The sequence below is a fragment of the Rhinolophus sinicus genome, linkage group LG11 (assembly GCF_036562045.2).
Source record: "Rhinolophus sinicus isolate RSC01 linkage group LG11, ASM3656204v1, whole genome shotgun sequence".
In the NCBI taxonomy this organism is placed as follows: domain Eukaryota; kingdom Metazoa; phylum Chordata; class Mammalia; order Chiroptera; family Rhinolophidae; genus Rhinolophus; species Rhinolophus sinicus.
In genome coordinates, this window is record NC_133760.1 from 70,780,949 (window position 1) to 70,803,171 (window position 22,223).

General features: G+C 36.7%; 1 protein-coding gene across 3 annotated transcripts in view; it reads left to right on the plus strand.

Moving 5' to 3' along the window:
* The window catches only part of WASL (WASP like actin nucleation promoting factor), a 63,743-nt gene that overhangs the window by 17,884 nt on the left and 23,636 nt on the right, over window positions 1-22,223 (plus strand). For 2 of the 3 annotated variants that reach the window (XM_019750059.2, XM_019750058.2), the window contains exons 2-5: window positions 12,489-12,623; window positions 14,582-14,668; window positions 15,907-16,003; window positions 19,408-19,431. In XM_019750059.2, coding sequence (XP_019605618.1) covers window positions 12,489-12,623; window positions 14,582-14,668; window positions 15,907-16,003; window positions 19,408-19,431 — 343 coding nt within the window. The remainder of the gene's footprint in view (window positions 1-12,488; window positions 12,624-14,581; window positions 14,669-15,906; window positions 16,004-19,407; window positions 19,432-22,223) is intronic. The other variant, XM_019750060.2, reaches the window with a different exon arrangement.

The window sequence follows — 22,223 nt, forward strand, 5'->3', positions numbered from 1 at the left end:
CTTTCATTTTGGTATGTGTGGCATACTTTGTTATAGTTATTTTTAAATATACCTCTTGTATTAGGTTATTAACTTTTAAGTCAGGGACCATCCGTTAATTACCTATTTTTAGCACGTAATAAATATTTGTTGAATTGAATGCCCTATTCCAATTTAGTTTTTAAGGTAGCCAGACATTTTGTGAACAAATATGATTTTGTTAATTTTTATGATGAATAATATTCCTCTAATGATCCCAAGTCTGTCCTACCCTTGACCTTATAAATTCCATCTTATTCTGAGAAAGTGTTTGTAGAAAATCTTTTCCCTGGGACTTTCTAGAGCAGTACTGTCTAGTAGAACGTTTGATGATGGTAGACGTGGTCTGCATTCATGATACCTAATGCAATAGTCACCTGTGGCTGTCGAGCATTTGAAATGTGGCTAGTGTGACCGAGGAACTGAATTTTCAACTTTAAATTTAAGTAGCTCTGTGTGGCTGGTGACTTCTTTCTCAGACAGCGCAGCTCCAGGGAGCAGAAGGAAGAGTCCAGAACCTAACACCACCCTCCCGCCTGCCCCCCTGCACCTAGATACGGGCTTACTTACCTGGAAAGGACTGTAACATTGTGAAAGGTTTACTTGGCTCAAGGTGAATTAGCTCCCAAGTAATTTACATATTAAAAGAATATAGACCATTCAAAAGATTAACTATATGCATGGGATCTGAGTCACCCTTTCCATTTAAAGAGAAATCATTAGCTTGTTATTTTTTCCATTACAGCGCCTACTATAATTTTATAGAGTTAGTGTTATATTGTATAAAATCCTCACATTCCCTCTTGATTCCCAGGTTCTTGATTATTTGATGGTAAAGATCTTTTAAAAGAAAAAACTAGCATAATCTACCTTTTATTTTAATGTAGTTAGCGTCCTACTCCTTTGCGGGGGTTGCAATCAAACATCTAGTTATACGTGTCATTCAATTTAAGTAATAATATCTAGAGTTAGAAATATTGGCTCATGCATTTTGAGTAAAAATTGCCTTTTGAAACTAGTAACATTGAGCTTTCTGAGGAACTATATACAACCAAATTTATTGAATAAGTAATTTATTTTTTAAATTATTGACTAGATCATTATTAATGTTTTACACTGCAATTTTTAAGTCTTCAATTGTGAAAAAGTGCCAGTCTTGAAAACAACTTCAGAAAGGTTCTTGCCTTTCTTTCTTTTTTTTTTTTTTGCCTGTCTAATTCTTATGTATAATGTATAGGCGAGTCTCAAATGTACTTAAAGTCCTTAGGTTGTACGTTGAATTTAAACTGTTATTTACTCTCAGATTAGCCTTCGTTGTACACACGAAAGTCAAGCAAATTAAATATGTTTATATATCATATATGTAACATGTATACACATTCCTGTGACTGCCTTTAAAGGCTTGGGTAATTACGAGTTGCTACATACAGAACAACAAGTATGGAAGACAAAGCAATTGAATTTGAAACTTGCTTATCTTGATTAATTATATTTAAGAGTTCAAAAGACGCAGAGGAACAGTTTGAAAGAAGTCATGAACTTTGGCCTTCATTACAGACACAGGCTATAGTTGCCAGAGTTTGCTTTTTTAAATCACTTTATGCCTTTAGACACTGTAGTATGCTAATTTTCAGTAATATTCACTTTGCTGAGTTTTTAAGGGGAAACTAAAAGCTATTGGAAATTCTTCCTGGGTTGCAGTTGCTAGATTAGAAAGATGATCTAACCCCCCGCCCCCCAGATTTATCCATACGTGATTTGAATTGTTCTTTTTCTTTGTTTTGTGTGTGTATTTTTCAATTCAATATTTATTTTTTTGAAAAGCTAAAATATTCACCTTGTTTAAAAATAAAAAAACTATGAAAAGCAATTGAAGTTTCTCTTCCATCCTTTGTTTCCTGACAAAAGCACATGGCACACACACAAAACCCCTAAGAGCTAGCAACTGTTATTATAATGGTTTTCTGTGTCCCCTTCCAGTTTTATGCATAGTTAGGTAAATGCAAATTATTTATTCTTGTTCCTGCTATTGTGCACAAATATTAGCATGCTATACCCTTCATTTTACATCTTGCTTTTTTCTCATATATAAGAAGGTATCTTGAGGATTTTTCTTTATGATCACATAAAGAGTCTCTTCATGCTCTCTCTTTTTAAGATTGTATAGTTGAACTGTGGTTTGGTTAAGTTGAGTGGGTATTTTTCTTGATGATCTGGAAAATTCCAGTTGCCTGAGTAATTTTGGGTAATTTTAAGATTCTGAAGATTTGCATTAATAAACGTAAGATTTGAAATATTTTAATGGTTTTGATGAAAGTCTTTTTAAAATGTGTTATCTCTTTACCCTGGTTTAGTAAAATAAACACATAACTGAACTTAACTCATATATGATAAACTAGATCATCTATGAACATTTTGGGCACCATATTTGTGCCATATTTCCTTGCTCCAAAGTCCATTGTCACTGTAGGAAGCAAATTGCCGTATGCCACATCTTACGAATTTATTCATTTAGACCACGGTGAGAGTTAATTTTTAGGATCATTGCCAGCCAGTTATAACTCTTCTTTCACAATGTATATTACATTATCTTTGATTCTGTTATAGTTCTCATCCTTGCTAATTATTAGAAACTTACATCTCAGTGTTTTGTAGCTTTGTTACTATTCCACATTAGCAAGATTGTTTGAGTACTGCTTGCCTATATTTTCTGAGCCCGTGGGCTGAGTGAACTGCAGAGAACTTGAGGCAGCTCTGCTGTCGAGGAAGCACTCAGTTGGGCTTCTTACCGGGAGAGTTGTTACCGGATTCTATACGTCCTAGTGGGAAAATCCGTGTACTAGCTGTATCAGAGATCATCATTCTTACTCTTCTAAGCTTTTTGTTCTTTCCAAGTGAATTTTAAGTTTCTCAGCAAGTTTGCTGCTGCTTGACTTTTTGATTCTAGATCTCATCTTATTCTTGAGCAATTCCTGTCCACTAAAAAATGTTTAACCCAACCATTTGTGTCGTTTGAGAGGACCTAATTACCTACCAAGTCCACTGACTTGTTTTGGAAGCAAATCCTCTTGGTGAAGAAAGGAACCGCTTCCTCCCTCTGACCTTTGCCTGAAGATGAGCAAAGTGTCCTGCTAGGCGGGCTCGTGCTGCTTATCCTCACAGTCAGTAGGACGTCATAGGTTGAGGGTTCACACTTTCTGAGGGAGTCAGGAAAGGGACCCCATAGATGAAAACAGGTTTGAAAGGTGAGCAGAGTTAGCCAGGTAAAGGGAGGGGGACAGAGGGGGTTTTACCTTTGGGAGCATGGGATTGAAATGGAAGGTCAGGGTATGAGCGAGGGTAATGAATTAGAGAAAGACAGACCCATATGTCTTCAGTTGAGAACGAGGCTGCACATGCATTTATTTCTGTTACTGGGAACAAATGATTTCCCCCCGTTATTTTGCTAATACTCTGTACTAATCAGACCACATGTAACATACCGTCTACTTCGTTTTACCAAGGACAGCCAGACTGATAAACAATCAATCAGTCAGTTCAGGTGAGGAATGATCAAAATAAATTTTAGCTAAAAAAGAGATGACCTGAGAAAGAAGTAGGGTTGTTGGGGACACATCTCTGTGGAAGTGAGAATATTGCCACTACACAGAAATAAGTGTGCTGTAATAAGTGGGACAGTATATGTCTCCAGTTTTGCATTATTGTAGCTGCAGTAACTAGCACTGCTTAGTCACCTAGCAAATGCTCAGCAGATATTTAAATAAATGATTAAAGAATAAAATACCCGTGAGTGGGAATTGCCAGGAAAACAAGTTTAGGTTCAGCATTTAGAATTCTCTAACTGAACTGCTCAAGAAGATAGTTTTTTCCCCTCAAGTTTGAACTCCTCATTAGAGCCAGCATCACGCAAATGCTGCCATCACTTCTTAAGAATATTATATGAGGGATTCCTTACACTGGATAGAAGATGGACTATGAAAGGAATTCCTACACACACACATACACACACACGCACACGCGGTACTCAGCCATGATTTTCGTAAATGGTAAGGTCATTGTATGTAAAAAATTTAAGTTTGGTTTGGCAAAAGGAATATATTGGCTTAGGTAGTTCGTTTTCTTTAGATTCAAAATTCTGTTGCACTAATCACTACATCATTTTCCCACCCAAAGTAAGGCTGATCAGGTTGTGTGGCCGGGACCTTATATAATTTGGAAAGGCTCTCTTTTAAAAAAAAAATACAAAATTAAGTATAAACATGAATGTTTGTTTGGTATAAGAAGAAATCACAACAAATAAAAAATACCATAAATGTCACAAAATCTAAAAACATGGTTTATTATAACATTACTGTTAACTTCTTATTAACTAACTAATACACTTCGTTGATACTTTTTGCCTACCTACTTTTGGCCGCATATTCATTGATTATCTCTTTACAGGACACCAATTTTATATTTCCTGTAGAGAGAATCTTTCCTCTTGTAGAAAGAAGGCTTGGCAAACTATGGCTCATAGACCAAATCCATCCTGCTTGTGTTTGTAAATAAATAAAGTTTTATTGGAACACAGCCATCTCCAAATTATCTATGGCTGCTTTTGCATGTTGCAGCGAGAGTTGAGAGACTAAATGGCCCACAAAGCCTAAGATATTAACTGTCTGGCACTTTACAAAACAAGACTGCTGCTCTAGTATGTTTGATCAAAATTTACTTTTATTATTGATAGTTGTGAAGCTGAAAGAAATTTTTTGAAACCAGTTACTGGTAAAGGCACATATGTAATTTCCTTCACTTTGCTTAGAGGGTGCTCCTTGCCTGGGGATAGCAACAGTCTTCGACCTCATCTCAGTTGGCTGGACCACTGCCCCCTCCCCCAGAAGTGTCCATGAAGTTTGGTCAGGGCATGCCTCCCCTAGCAGGGAGCTGGACAGCACTCATTTTGATCCTTTTCCTTGGGGTTAAAGCCTGGGCTAGATGTCCTGTGGGCTACGAGGGGCCAGGTTGTTGCTGGGGCTGGGCACGTGCAGTGGGAGTGCATCCTGACGGACGTGCCGCGATCACCCAGAGAGACTCCTCACATGAGGCCGTGCTGCTGCGACCTCACGTCTCCAGAGGAGAGCAGGCCAGGCCTTTTAAGGGTCTCTTCCAAGTAAAGGACCCTGAAACTTACATTTAATTGGCTTCACTGTGAGCCTGCCTATGTCCCCAGGACGTTTGACTTGTATCTGTTTGAAGTTTTTCTTTTCATAGAAATCTTTTTTTCTCATGCACTAGCAGTCTTCTCTATTTTCCACTGTCACCACCACCACCACTGCCAACCTTCTCCTTCACTCGCCCAGGATAGGTAAGAAACTTAAACCAAATGGGATCAGTAGAGGAATACAATTATATCAAGGATATAGAGTTCTTGGAGAATCATTTAGATGGGGTAGGACAAAAATACGACAAATTAAGAATCAGTGAGTAGTGCATGGTAAATACAAAATGAGCAACTAATTGCGAAGTTCATCCAGAGCTGACCAACGTATGATCTTGCAAATAAATTGACCTCCTCTGTAAAATGATGGGATTGGATCATATGCTTGATCAATTTATGGTGAAATGGTATCAGATGGTATTTGGCTCTAGGATTCAGGGATATGCAAATCCCAGTGCCCCAAGTACCTACCTTTCCACTCTCATCGCAAACTTATTTGCACAGGGAAGTGGTAGAAGAAGAAAGGAATGTGTGTGTGTGTGTGTGTGTGTGTGTGTATTTGTTGTTAGCAGTGCTTGGGTCTCTGCTAGTAAAGTTAAACTCTGGTGAGCTGAGGTGGGAGTCCTAGAGGACCTCCTTCCCACCTTTATTCCCTGAAAATCCAAACCCAAATGTCAGGTTTTACCATCTGATCTTGCAAGAGAGAGGCAGTCAAAAGGGAATAGGAGACAGACAACTCCTTTTAAGCAGGTCCACTTAAGTTACCAGGGAGGGAGAGGCAGAAAAGAGCAAGCCATACCTATGTGCTTCCTTTTTACCAGTGGTGTTCTCACCTGCTGGCAGACACCACCCGGTGTAATGAGATCAGTGTCCCTCTCACCTTTACTTGTATGTGGTTAGCCTTCAAGTAGAAAACTAAATACCATTTGTAGTTTTAGCAGCTATAAAGTTTGATGGTTTGCAGGTCTGTGCCATATAATTCACAGTTTTCTAAATGTATGAATTTAAATCATCAGCATCAGGGGAGATTGGTGTTGGCTGAGTGGTTTAGTGACAGCCTAGTCTGTTGCCCAGCACAGACCCTTTGCTCAGGCTTTTTGGATATAAAATAATTTTTAAAATGGTTCCAAAACAGGAAGTATGCTAGTAATGAGAGTGCACACTAAAACTTTTAAAACTTTTATGATTTGTAGTTTAAAAGTGTTGATAACTTTACTGGTAATTTTTAATGTGTCCAATATAAATGGGGTGGAGGAAGGAGCTAGAACCACCTATCTTAGGTCATTGTGTTTTTTATAGTATGTTCAACAATTCTTTTTTTCTTTTTCTTTTTTTTATTTTATTTTGTTGGGGAATATTGGGGAAGAGTGTGTTTCTCCAGAGCCCCTCAGATCCAAGTTGTTGTCCTGTTGTGGAGGACGCAGCTCAGCTCCAAGTCCGGTTGCCGTTTTCAATCCTTAGTTGCGGGGGTGGGGGGCACAGCCCACCATCCCTTGTGGGAGTCGAACCAGCAACCTTGTGGTTGAGAGGATGCACTCTAACCAACTGAGCCATCCGGGAGGCAGCTCAGCTCAAGGTGCCGTGTTCAATCTTAGTTTCAGGCCAGAACCCACCATCCCTTGTGGGACTCGATGAGTTGAACTGGCAACCTTGTAGTTGAGAGCCCACTGGCCCATGTGGGAATCGAACTGGCAGCCTTCAGAGTTAGGAACATAGAGCTCTAACCACCTGAGCCACCAGGCCGGCCCTATGTTCAACAGTTCTTTACTGCTGTTACCTATTGCTGCAAACGAACCACCTCCAAACTTGAATATTAATTTATTTCTCAGGATTCTGTGGGTTGGCTGGGTGGTTAGTCTGTTCCTGTCACCGAGGCTCACTCATGCAGTGGCATTCAGCTGGCATGTGTAGTGGGAACAGGGCTCAGCCGGGTCAGGGATGATGACCGGGGCCTTGTATCCGTGTGGCCTTCACTCCAGGTTTTAGGGCAGCACTTCCAGGAGGGCCAGCTACAATATGCAAGTGCTTTTCAAGCTTCTGCTTACATTTGCTGAGGTCATATTGGTTAAAGCAAGTCACATGGACACACCCAGGGTCAGTGGGGGAGGAGATTCTACAAGAAGTGGGATTCTCAGGCTTCAAGGGCCGTTACCGGAAGGGCACACCACTGGACCCGACTCCAGGCAAGGTTTCCCACTGTGCATGGCTGTTTATGTCTCTAAACTACAGAGCTGAGCCATGTTTGATGTGACTGTGATTCTGTGACTTCATCCCATGCCTCTCTTCTTTTTCTTATCCTCCACCCCACTCACTCCCACAGCGCCCCTAGCGCGTGGCACAGTTGGGTCTTTGTTGATGTATCTTCCTAGAATGCTATTTTCTTCCCACTTCTCCCCCTGCCCCCTCCCCCTTTGCTCACCAGACTCATCCCTTTTTATCCTTCAGGTACGCTGTCACTTTAGGGAATCCTTCCCACGCTAGGCAGGTTTTCCTTGCATACTGGAGTTTTCCATTATAGCATTTATAATAGTTATTAATGTCTGTCTGCCCATTAGAGCTCACGTTTCATGAGGACCCTGTTTCATTCATTTTTGTATTCAACCCCACTTGCATTCTCACCCCACCTGCATTTATTACAATCCTGTGTACCTAGTAGGTACTCAGTAAACGTTTGGTGAATGAATATGCCTGGCACAGTACGTTTCTTCAATAGCTACTAAGACCTAATGACTGTGCTCCTTCCCTAAGACAGCAGCTGTTTTTAACCGGCTCCGTTTTCCTTCATTGTTGGGATTCTGTTACCTACTGCTTTTGTCCTCTTACTTTTCCAGTCCTCCAGCTTTCCTTTTTTTAAAATTAACTATTTTTTGTGGCATTTTCTGTCTTTGATGTATTCTTTTTAAATCTCTATCTTTTCCTATTGTTTTTTCCTTCTTTTTCTGGTTATTTCTCGTGTGGAAATTACCAGGTGATAACATTCCTCCTTTCCAGAGCAAATTATTTGTGTTTTCTTTTCCTGGATAATTTTTAGTAGTACTCAACACAGAGTTTTGTTTCTCCATTTTAAATTGGTGGTTTTCGTCTTGGTTTTTTTAGGTTGCTATGTAACAGAGGTGTTGTTAGACTCTATTTAGGAACTTGCTCCTGAGACTACCCCATAGTTAAGTAATTATAAGAAGTCAGCTAATTTTTAATCTTTCTTTACTTTTACAATTCCTTTATAATGTTGCATATCAAAATTTCATACTCAGGATAATGATGGGACATTTCATGTGAATACTTCATCAGAACATCTATGAACATATTTAAAGCTTAGCTATAATATAATGAGAAAAATTAGGATGGATTTTCCCAGACTAGATTTTAGAAACTTGGGGACACGCACACAAGCTAGAATGTTTTGACCATTAATCTAGGCCATTGTAATCATAGAAAACACCTTATTGTATTCAGTTAAATGATTTTTATTTCCACATTCAGTTTATTTTGGATATTCGTTGAAAATATATCTTTATAAATTATTTCCTTTAACATTGTATATGTATTCGATGATTACAATAATTGTTGTAGACAATTATGCAGTGTTAAGTTGTCTTAGTACTTGTTGTAGGCAGTTGCTTCTCAAGAAGGATCTGTAGATCCTGGTATTTTCCAGTCTTTTCCCCACGTCATCAGCTGATTCTGTAATAAAAGAAACATCTATTTTCCTAATGTAAACTTCTTACTCTGACCTGTTATATGATGTGGTTGTTCTGAAAATGAAAGGAATTTAATCTGTCGAAGTGGTAGATGTTTGTGATTTCTTATTCAGGATGAAGTTGCTTTGGTATACGTGGGAACTGGAGGAAGTAGCAGTTTTCATAGTTTTGGGTCATTGTGGCAGTGTCTGACACATGCAGAGATACCAGTGCTCTGAGAAGAGAGCTGCCTCCCCAAAACTCATGGCCATGGGAGGAGACTGAGTGTTACATTTTAATGAGTCATTTGTTCTTGCAAGTGTTTTTATTTCAAAATAATTTCACACTTACAGAAAAGTTGTAAATAAAGTACAAAGAATTCCTATGTACCCTTCACGTAGATTTGTCAAATGTTTATCACATTTCGTCATGGTTCTTTTTCTCTCTACATATACATACGTATTATTTTTTTCTGAGTCACTTGAAAGTAAGTTGCTGATATCATGCCCCTTTATAATACTTCAGGGCGTGTATCCTAAAGTCAGGGTCATTCTCTTATTCATTATCATAATCGAAATCAAAATATGCAGTTTTTAATTTAACAAATATTTGCTTACGTGGGGCAAAGGTGAAATGAAAGTATAGGCTTGCAAAACTATTTTAGTTGTTTAAGGGAATTACAGTCTATTCAGTGGGTATTAAGTCCATACAGAAAGTTATTCTGTAATAGAATAAGATCTGTGATATTACAAGATTTACATCAGGTACACAAAAAGTTACTTTAGAAACATGAAGGAGAAGCAGACAGTAATTTCAACTTAGGGAATCAGGGCAATACTGCTTGACTGGTGCAGGTTCAACCTAAAGAGAGGTGAAGGTGCCCTGCTGAAGGAGTCACATCCCAGAAGTCATCCTTCCTTTTGTCTGCCCTTGGCAATGCAAGTTCTGAGAATGAATGTTGTTGTAGAAACTCAGTACTGTAATATCAGGATGCATAAGATAGGCTCCATTTCCACCAAAGTTGATATCATACTGTTTTCCTTTCCATTAATAAAATGTAACCCTAACATTGAGCTAATAAGAACTAGATTTCCTTTCCTAAGCACTTGTCCTTCGGTTGTTTTTCAATAATACCTTCTTGATTATGAAAGACAAGAATGGAGTTGATTAGCTGTAATTACTTTAAAGGAATGGAAGGAATGTTTTTTTAAAACTTAATTAAGCCACTGTCAATCTAGAGTTTAAGGGATAGTTGCTGTTTTTGTATTTCTAGCATTTATATATTAAATGTTATGTGTGTAAGCTCTTCTTGCATTCACTGTAAGTATTCTGAATTAACCAGAAGGGGCTTTAAAAAGTGCTATGGTATATAATTTTCAGACTTTGCTAATTTAAGATAAAAAGAAGTGAAATAGACACAGTTAGACTGACAAAAGGTTATAGCAAAATTTTGAAAATACAGTTACTGAAAATTGCTTATGATTAGTTGGGTTCTTTAGTATTAAAATTTTATATTGTTTTAAAATCAGTTTTATAATGCCAACCGTGTTTGTGTGGAAAATTATAAAAGTGTTTCATGGGTGTCTATTTCTTAAGCAAATGTTTTAAGAATATGTTTTAAATTTATTTAAATGTTTCAATGTGGATTTTTAGTTTTGGAGTGTTTTTGTTTTTAAGTTCACATATACATCCAGACAATCTTTCACAGTGTTAATATTTGGTCCTCTGGCAAGGGGATTTCCATGATGGAAGTTCAGACTATTTAATAACACATCTTTTCTTTTGCAAGTTCTTACTTCTTATTTTCTGGTTAAAGAGTAAAGTAGGCGAATTTTTAGATCTTTTCATTGGTATCTGGTTTCTTAATTGCTTTTCTTTTTAGAAATGAATGCATTTTGACAGTGCCATACTAAAAGGGCTGTAATTTACATGAATTTTCTGTAGAAAACAAATTTTCTCATCTGGTTTTTGAATTCTTCAATCTCATCTTTTATACCATTGGGTGCCAAATCCATTGTTCTGAAATATTCGGTGCTAGGGTTGGGGACCTAGGGAGTTGGCATGCTGAGACTGTACTTGCAAAAGAACACAGTATGTTTGGAGCAGGCCAAAGCTGTACCCACAGTCTTTAATCTCCTTTTTAAACCCAACGGCCTAGTGTCTAAGCTATCTTCGTCATTTTTTTAATGGCTCTGGGAGACATTTTCTTGCTGCTTTGTGTGCTGTTCATGACTGTCTGTAAAATTTAAAGATGAGTTTGGTCTGCAGAAGTTAAAAACATAACGTGAAACACTGATATCTGGGAAAGTATACAATTTTGATCCCCAACAGTATCTAATCTTACATTTCTAACTTTATTGTTGTTATAAAAGACATGTGTACACACATATATGTGTGTGTGTATGTGTATGTGTATACGTATATATACATACACAAACATACGTAATAGTTTTTTTGAATACTCTTATCGGATATTCCCCAGGCATAGTTATGTAACCCAAAACATTATCTCCAAATCTTAATGTAGTCTGTTTTTTAGAGGATTTAGAGGCTAGTAATTTCTGTACTAGTATATATGTGTATCACTCTTACTGAATTTATGATCAAATAGTTACATTCTAGATTATAATATAAAAGAAATTTAGTTTAGAATTAAATGAAAGTTTCCATTGTTTCATGACACAGTCGTGAGGGAGATAGCAACGTGGTGTCCTAGAAAACCTAGATGCTCTAAGGTGTCCATTGCATGTAATGAACTAGTTTGTCTCCTGAAATTGTACTAGTTAGATGCATCCTTGAGAAAATTGGGACAATAGTTGCTCAAATCATTTTTCATATTTCAATATAGCTTTCAAGCTGTGTGGCCGCGTGCATGTCATTTAAAATCTTTTGTCCCTTCAGTAACACCTTTAGAAAAGGAGATAATAGAATCTATTATAATATCTTCAAGGATGGTGTACTATGTTCAAAGTACCATATAATCCAGCACTATAATTAGTAACCACATGCCTTGCTTTCAAGTTTAATTTAGTACCTTAACTGCTATATAGAAATCAACCTGTGTTAATACTACTATTTGTTTAAATGTTCACATCATTGGAAAACAGCATATCACAGGGAGTAAAAATACAGGATTTGAAGTCATAAATTGCCTGCATTGGAATTTCAGCTCTACCACTTAACTGTGTGATATTAGGCAAATTATTTATCTTCTTTAACCTTGGGTTTCTGAAGCATAAAATAAGGTTCTAATAGTAATAAAATTAAATGGGTTTATATTTGAAAGTGCTTGGCACATTGCCTGACACATTTTAAGCATCAGTAAATGTTAGCTTTCAACAATTATTTTCAGTATAGTTACTGTCTAGTTATTTATTACTGTGTGAGACAGTACTTCAAAAAGTAGTGGCTTAAAATAGCAATAAATATTTATTATCTCCTTTTTTCTGTGGGTCAGGAATTCGGGAGCAGCTTAGCTGGGTGATTCTGGTTTGGTTGTTGTCTCTCATAAGGTTGCAGTCAAGATGTCAGCAGGGGCTACGGTGAGCTGAGTGTTACCTCAAACCTAATGGCTGTAATTTTCTATGTTGCAGACTATGTCTTCAGCAGTGGTCCAGTTATATGCAGCAGATCGGAATTGTATGTGGTCCAAGAAATGCAGTGGCGTTGCGTGTCTCGTTAAGGACAATCCACAGAGATCTTATTTTTTAAGAATATTTGATATCAAGGTGAGTTTTGTTTTGCTTCCACTTTAAACTATAGGTGATTAGGTTTTCTACCTCAATGATAATTTAGTATAGATTTGTTTGTCGTATATATAGTGTTTAAATTACACTTAAATTGATATTAGAAGAGTGAAGCTTTGTTTTAGATACTGAAGCACGAGTATTGGGCATTGCGATCAAATGGGAATATGTCCTAAATCAGAACATGAATATTTCCCTATTTTATGTTTCTGCTGCCTTTGCTGGTTTGTTTGTTTGTTTGTTTGTTTGTAGCCTCTGCATTGTGGGCTTTGCCCGTACTCTCTCCTCTTCTAATTATACTCTTTTTATTCCATCCCATCCATTACAGACTAACGTACATAGTCCTTTCAGGGAACTACACAAGTATATTTGGGTTTGGTATGTACTTCAGCCCACGTTTAAAGCATTATACAATATCTATAATAAGGTATTTGCTGCCTACTTTCCTTTATGTTGTTTCTCAACATAGGTACGTTCAGATGTTTCACAGCTTTGCATCCCTCACTCGAAACATAAATCATATTGTCCTAGATTGGATGTCCTGTGTCAGGTATTCACCTCAAACAGTTACTGTAAAAGTAGTTCTCTTTTTGCTGAGATGAAGTCTCCATTTATCTTTGAAAACATTTTCCATAGGCAAGTCTCTTTGCTTAATATTTATATATGGCAATATATATAATGGGATTATAATTACAAAAAATAAAAATAAAACTGACTTTGAACTCCTAGACGATTCTTATGGTCAGATAGATTGTACTCAAATTGTTGTACGGGTACTTCTCTGGGCCTCAGCTTATTTATTTTAAAAATGGGATAGCCATCTGGGTCTGTTGCCAAGTATTTCCCTGAGGTTAAGTGAAACTTAAGTTACTGCACTTTGTAAATTAGTGCCCCTTAATATCTGTAGCCTAAGACAGGTGAGAGAAGGGGCATACTCTCGTTACTAACAGTGGTGCACGGTGGCAGTGATTCTGGGGGGTGGGGCAACACGTGCAGAGTTTGAAAGAAATCCCTAAGTCCTTTGGCATATTTCGCATCACCAATGAAAAACACTGTTTAGAAATGGAATGCACATGTAACTACTAAGAAGAAAGGAATTCCATTGTAGTGGTCATAATGTATGTCCAGTGTATTTTAAATATTTTAAAATTGTGGTCTAGGTATAACCTTGCATTTCAGAAAAGAGCAGCGATTATAGTTCTCTAACTACTTATTTCCAGTTGCAAATAACCACTGCTGAATACTTGGAATTAGCCGCCTTGGGTATTAAGGTTAATTAGACTTCTTACACTGTGGCGGTAGAAAGGACAGTCATCCGTGGCTCTCGTAACCATGGTAACTGTGGTGCATTCTAATCATTGGTTACTTTCTGCACATGAGTGATACTACTTACAACAGTGTTTAATTGGGTCACTCACTCTGCAAAAGTTAGGAATTCAAAGATTGTTAATGAGCAGTAGAGAGACGGTAACTTAGACCCTCCCAGCATCTACACAGAATTGAGGAAAAGAGTGTGAAGTCTTGTGTAATATTTGATATCACAGTCTATTAATATTGCTGATGAAGCTGTGCATTGATAATCAGTGCATGTACAAAAGTATACTACTCCTTCTGTCTACCATTGATGCTCTAATAACTTCTAGTTATGTATTAACTGTATCTGGGAATGCTTGAATAACGAGATTATATCTCAGCACACTGAATTAAACTCACTTGATACATAATTTTTATTAAAGAGACATTATCCAGTGTTTACTGTTTTGTTATTAAGAAATTACTGATGAAATTATATATGTTCCTTATGTATTATTATATGTGTGGTATGTGTATATGTAAAAGCTACTGTTGATATAAATAAGTCCCTTAATACTAGTCACCTGCTTTGTTTTATTACTGAAGATTATCTTTTTGGTAACTCTTTAACTTTTGCTTTTTTCTAGGATGGGAAACTATTGTGGGAACAAGAGCTATACAATAACTTTGTATATAATAGTCCTAGAGGATATTTTCATACCTTTGCTGGAGATGTAAGTTGTATTTTTCTTTATTGCTTTGTTTAATGTAATTGCTTTTAAATTTGTCTGTGGAAATCATTTATGAGCTTTTTGTGTAAACATTGTATAAAATATAAAGAATTATTTTACTTTTAAAAACTTCTTCATAGATATTATAGCTAAATAGGAAGAAATGGCTAACATTTTAAGGGCCCAAAGAGTTTTAAAGAGTACTATAAATGTAATTTGCTATCTAGAAAATAAGTTGTTTTTTTGTGTTTTTTTGTGTTTTTTCTTTTTAATCCTCTCTCTGTCTTAGGGCAGATAGTTTAATCTCTCTGTGTGACTTTGGACAAATAGTTTAACCTTTATGGGCTTTAGTTTTCTTATCTGTAAAAATGAAGTCTTAATTGTTCACTAATCCATGGTAACTTTCAACTATTGGACATTTTATTGCCATTCAAATTACTTTCTGAAAGAATGGTTCATGACCTAGGAGAGTGCTAAAATATAGTAAATGGGGAGGAAACAGAAATTTTAAAATATTGCATATACTTAGGGAAAATGTTAGAAAGATTTCGATACCATATGCTTGCAGGGATTGAGTGACAGGATTACGGGTAAGTTTAATTTTCTTAGTTTTTTTATTTGTATTTCCTAAATTTTCTACAGTGAAAAAAAGGTTGGATTAGATAATACAGCCATATTTTCACAGTATTTTCTTCTCTGAAATGTGAAAAATTTTTCTTGATAGGATATATATATGGGTACACATTTTAAAGTATGCATTATTAAATGCCATATAATGCCAGTATGTTTCCATATTCTTAATAATTTATCTGAATTAAAGTTATAATTTAAATAATACCTGTAATTGAGCTGTAAAATAAAACCATAAACTAGTAAAGATAGAGCTGACCTGCATTTTACCAACTTTTGTATTGTTTATCTTTTCTAAGCTAAATTATTTACAGAGCTCTATTGAAGGATCAGATTCAATTTGCTACTTTGTTTTTTTGTTAAAGTATTCCATTTAATATTTGAGCGTCTACTGTGTTGGGTAACTTTTCTAATAGTAGTCTTTTGTTTTCCCTTTTTACCTTTTGCCTTCTTAAGTTATTCAGGTCATAAAGTAAGTTCTTGTCTACTAATAAAGTCAAGCTTTCCTTCTTCATAGATGTACTTCTGTTGGTTATCAACTTTTTCATTATATAAAGTAAAGCTAAATTTGTGTTTTTTATTGTTTGCTTTTATTGATGAAAATGTTGCAGACTTGTCAAGTTGCTCTTAATTTTGCCAATGAAGAAGAAGCAAAAAAATTCCGAAAAGCAGTTACAGACTTGTTGGTCCGGCGACAAAGGAAATCTGGTAAGCTTTTTTTAATAATTCTTTTAAACAGGAGCTGGCGAGCTATAACTTATCGGACAGATCTGGCCCACTGCCTATTTTTGTAAATTAGGTTTTATTGAAACACAGCTATGCTCATTGGGTTACATATTGTCTATGACTGCTTTACTGCCACAACACAGTTGGATAGTTGTGATAAAGACTATGGCACAAAAAGCCTAAAATATTTATCGTCTGGCCCTTTGCCAAACAAAAAACAATTAAAAAAAAAAAAAAGAGAGAGATAGAGAGAAAGAAAGGTTGCCAATCTTTACCTTAAAAGAAATAGTATTTTTATCGAGAACCAGTTTTTTTCATATTTACTAAAGAACTCACTCTAATAACCTTTTTTTGTTAACATCCCATATATACTGATTCAAATTTGCATTTTTATGGAATTGTTCATGACTTACCTTTTTAAAAGTGTTTTGTACTTTGTGAAAAAATATTTTAGGCAAGTCTAGAAGCAAATAAGCCAAGTTGCAAATAAGTTCTGTAAACATACCTTATCTCTGTTTTGTCCCTAATGTTGTAAATTAAGAAGCCAAAGGGAACTCAGTTTCATGCATGAGACTCTAATGCATATAAAACAGTTAGAGAACGATGCATCGCAGTACAGAACTATTTGACAACAGTGCGGTCCTTTCTGTTGTAAAGTAGGAGAAGGGGTGATTAAGAGGAGACCATCTCCCAAATCATCTTCTTAAGCAGATCAGTTTTAGGAGAAATAACATATGGGAGTTGAGGTGAGCACATAAATTCCCTTAAAACCAGCAATGGCTGTTTATTCCTTGAAAAGTCTTCCTGTCCATCCAGGGGTACATGTCCCCCCAGTTTGAAGATCACTGTATTAAGATTGTGTTTTACCAATAAGAGGGAATAAGCCATGAAAAAGGAAGAGACTAGATCCAGAAAACAGGAATGTAAAAGCATGTATTCCATTTTATGTATTTATTCCATTTTACATCTTTATTATTATTTTAGTGGGTTCCAAGAGGCAGGTGAAGTAAAAATGAAAATAAAATGAACTAAGTTGTTCACTCAGTTATTATATTGCACTTGATATAATGAGTGAATAGGAGAATTATTAGGGGCCTGTTTTTTGTTTGTTTGTTTGTTTGTTTTTTTACTTCTTTTTGGGGATTCCATGCTAGGAGAGGATTTACTGCTGTGGAATAAATAATTTATGGTTCAGTGTCTATTTCAGCGACATGGCCTGGTGCTAGACTAGGGGCTCCCTGGGGATTTTTTTTGGCCAAAATAAGTGACATTTTCAATATTAAAAAAGAGTAAAACATACTTCGTAAAATATAGAATAATTGACTTTGAAATTGGTAGGTCACTTCGTCTTTCACCTGGTACAGGAATTCTGTTTTACATAGTTCCCAAGCTTTTTACACATGGTGTTTCCAAAGCCGAAAGATCACAACATTAGGGAGGCAGCTGATTCATCACTGAGTAGCTCTTGGTAATCAAACTCCACCCTCGCCTCTCTTGAACTTAGATGCACGGAGTCCAACTTTTGGAGCAACGAAGAATTAGTCTGTTTTATTTTCCTCCCAGTAGCCATTTACTGTTGGAAGCCATTTTTATGTACTTCTTTAGTCTCACCGGTTCCAGTTTCTTATTCTTCCAATGATGTAATTTATAGACTCACCATCCTGCATACACTGCTCTGAATCCAGTGTAGATTTTGATGTCTTCTGCAGATGGTCCAGATTTGAAGAATGGTCCAGCTTTAAATATGTGTACCGATTTGAACACAAAAGTAGTCTGATGAGTACTGTAATAGTAAAATGTCCCTCGATACCATTAAACACTGGTCTGCTGATGTTTCTAGCAAACGTTTCACATGGTTAGCTCCCATTCTTTGTTCAACCATACCCTACCTTTTTTCCCATGAGTGCCTCTCAGACCAGGATAGTGTCATTTGCTTTTTAGAACTCACACTCTGAACTTTATATTTTTCCCAATATAGTTCCATATGTGTGTCATCACCAATTTAAGAAGTCTTTCCTCTCTGGATGCAGAGATAACATCGTATTGGACATTGGGGATTGACATTCAGTGACATAGATAGGACTTGATTACTTCGAATGTTTCAGAGAGTAACTTCATCAGACCACCAGATGGAGTAATACATTTATATTAACCATTGCCTGGATTTTTAACTTTGGTCTTCTAATTAAATCCATTTCAGTTTTAGTTTATGGCTGTTTATAATCTAATTATTTTGTTATGACCTTATTTATGTGTATTTCTCTTATAATTTTGGAACATGTTGTATTAGGAAGTCTGTGGAAATTAACATTTGTTTAAAATTCTTCAACCACTTTTGAACTTTCTTAAAGCCAAAATTGTGTCAAACCTGGTATGTAAGAGTGTGAATGCAAAGGATTGATAGAAGTTCTCCTGGCTTTACTCCTGCCTCATTAGCTATAGCTTTTCAGGATTTTTTTGGTCTGCGCCAGTGCTCAGATGTCTCTGGGCATTCTCATTATCTTTGTGCTTTCATTCAGTCCTGTCGCTTTGAATACTCTCTGCATACTGATGGCTCCCAAAGTTCCATCTCCACTCCTGACCTCTCCCCGACCTTCAGACTTGTCTGCCTTAGCTGGGAGCCAGATTCACCTTCAGACGTGGCATGTCTGAGGAGAACACTTGATCCATGTTCCCCAGTCCCACTCAGACCTGTTCCTACTCCTTGCCTGCTTTTCCCCATCTCAGTCAAAAGGCATTGATTCCACCTCATCACTGGGTCACCATGGTCCCACGTGAGTCCTGTCAGGGAGTTACATTGGCTCCACCTTCAAAAACATGTCTTGGATCTGTTTCTCACCACCTCTGCTGCTAACACCCTGATTCAAGCCACCGTCACCTGTCATCTGGACGACCCTAACTCCCTGACTAGTCTCCCTGCTGCCACTCTATGCCTCCTACTATCTTTTTTTCCGCATAGTAGCCAGAGTGAACTTCTCAAAACCTAGTGTGGATCATGCCACTTGCCCTCTTCAAAACCCTGTAGGAGCTTCCTATTTATACACAGAATACAATCTGTGTTCCATAACCATGGCCTGTGGGCCCTACATGATCCAGTGCATCTCTCCTTCTGCCTTACCTCCTTCCACCCTTCCTTTCTCTCACTCCAATCCAGTCTTCATGATGTTCCTTCACGCTGTTCCGTCCTTGTCCTTAGGGCCTTTGAATCTGTTGTTCTTTCACTTCATTCAGATGTCTGTTCAAATGTCAGTTCCTCAGAGAAACCTTCCTTCACTACCTTTTTACATCAACTCAGGGATAAGACAGAGTTTAGGTAAATAAATTTTTTATGTTTATGTTTGTATTACATATGTCTAATAGTATTCTTTTAATTTATTTTCTAACAGAGAAAAGACGAGACCCCCCAAATGGTAAGCTCTTTGATAATTATTGATCAAAAAGATCTTAAATTATAGTTTAATCCTTGTGGAAACATGTATCATACATTAATACTGAATACTTAACATCTGTGATCAAATACTGTCGTTTATTATGTTCTTATTTTAAAATAACAGATGATGGATGTCACTTGGAAGTGTACTATTTGGCTTTTTTCTAGGAGGAAGGAAGACTACGTAGGGGGAAGATTACTATTCTTAGATCTTAATTCTCTATTCACGATTAAGTTTAGAAACTTCACACTCTTGTTTTCTTAAAGGCAGTATCTTCTTAAAGGCAGTACATTTTGCCTAGCATATCTGTTCATTTCCCACTTTAGTTTTATCTTTGTGTCTTATTTCAAAATACTATTTCATAGTAGTAATATGAAACTAGCCCCTTTCAGAATGAGCAGTTGCTGTGATGGTATTTTTAGAACTAATGACAGCTATACATAACCCTCCTTAATTTGATAATGAACTCTTGAAGTATTATGAATTCATTTACTTAAAAAAAATATTGTATACCAAAAGTAACACCAAGATATAAAGGACAAAGTCCCAGACGTCTAGGCCAGAGACTCTCATCCTGAACTCCATAAGCTCTCCCTGATATTGGGTACTAAATTTTATAAGTGTGTATGGTTTTCCTTTGGGGAGAGAGAATGTGGCTTTCATCACATTTAAATGGGATCCCTGATCCTCTGAAGGTAAGTAACTATTGCCCCAGGAGACTTCATTATGATGGGGAATTGGCTGCTGCTTTCTAAAAGCATTTCAGATCCTCTCATCAGAATTTAGAGTAATTATCCAGGGAAACACTTAGTACAGAGCTGTTAATATATAACAACTATTGGTGATTCTTGGGGGTTGTTTCTTTTAAACAGCTATATTGCCTTAAGATGTTATCCTTAAATTTGTTTTCCTGCATAAAAACATGTATTCAATTTTGGATTATTTGCCTTATAATTTTTTTTAAATGCCTGACTACCTTCTGTAGTGCTTACCATGTGCTAGGTGCTGCATACTTTCTGTTTTAGAGGGAGATTTTAATACTAACTTTACAGGGTCGCTGAGGAGATGAAATGAAGTACTCATAGCACTTCATAAATATTAGTTACCGTAATGACGACAATGACAGAGATAATAATAGCAGTGCTATTTAGTGATCATTTACGGCCTGCCAGGCACTGTTCAGCGACCGAATGAAGTGGCTGCAAATATCTCCATTTTATAGATGAGCAAACGGGGGCACAGATATGGTCACGGTCATGTTACAAGTAAGAGGATTCAGTCTCAAGTGATACAACTCCAGAGTCTAGTCCCTTAACCACTGTACTTACGTCAAGTTGATTTTCAGAGAGAAACAGACCTAGAGAGAGTAAATGCCTCCATTTACGCAGCTAGTGTGTGACAGGCAAAGGAAGAAGCAGCTGAGTCAGAAATCATTCATCTGTGAACCTTTAAAGCAGTGTTATAATTCTTCTTCCTTGATGTGTGCTCAGTATTTTCATCTCTTTTTGAGCTTTTAAATTACTTTGCTTTCTGTGAACGGATATTGAGTACCAGTGGGGAAGGCTTCCTAGTGATGGCACCGTGTGGGGAAAGGAGTCTGAGCTTTTAAAGGGTAGACACTGTGCAAATAGTATAGTTAAGGTGCAGGATAGAAAAACTTGATGGTCTTTTAAAAATTTAATATTTTCAATGTACATCAAAATGTATTTTGGAAGAGGTATCTAATCCATGAATAGAGTTTGGATATTCTTCTTTATACGACAGTGGTGTCTCATAATTTTATTACCCTTATTACTAAGAGATACTCATAATTAATGCAGAGTCTTTCTCTACATGAGATTGATCTTGGTTTTAAATTTTTAAATCTATAGTTTTCACCCTTCAGTGCAGTGGTCCCAAGCTTTTTTTCTTAATATAAATGGAGAATTTCGAAAAATACCATTAAAAGGCCGAGTTACACAGCATGTATTGCCAACATTTGTACTTATTTATTTATAAGCTGTGCATATAATATTGGCATTAATGTTATTACATTAACAATAAAGAATGAAATAATTATTAATAGAAGTTTTACTATTTTCCCCTGCAGCCAGTTGTCTTGTTCCCCTCTTGTGGGGAGACCCCTGCTGCGGAAGCAGCTTATGACTTTTCTGTGTTTGGGGCACAACCACTAGATGGCAGTGGACAGCTTCCCCACCTGCCCGTGTCCACGCCAGGTGCTTTGTTTCAGATCCTCATTCAGATTACCAGTCCAACAGACCTCTTCAAATTGTAACTGTTACAAAGACACTTCCTGTAGAAGTAACATATTCCTGATATGCAATTCGGCGTCTTCCTCACTGACTCCTAATCCGTACGTCTTTCTTTTTTCTTTATTGGTCAGTCTCACCTTTTAGCTTAGACGGTTTCCAATGATTTGTTCTCAGCTTCATGACTGCTTGACATCAGAGGCCTCTGGGCCACCTGTCTCTCAACTATTTTACCTTGGTGAGAGTTCTCTGCTTTTTATGTAATTAAGGGGAAGACTTTAGTTTGTTCTTTTAGTTTTCAAATTAACTAGAAATGCTATTCAATGAGAATGTTAAAAAAAACTAAAAAAAACAAAAAAACACCTTTTCTGTGACAGTTGTCCTTAATCAGAAGAAGGTAATTTGTCATTTGACTGTTTTTTGGATTTTTTTTTTTTTTTTGAGAAAGAAAAAGGAAGGGAAACAGACCCCTCCACTATATATTAGTACATATTCTTAGATGAATGTGATTTCATAAATGGA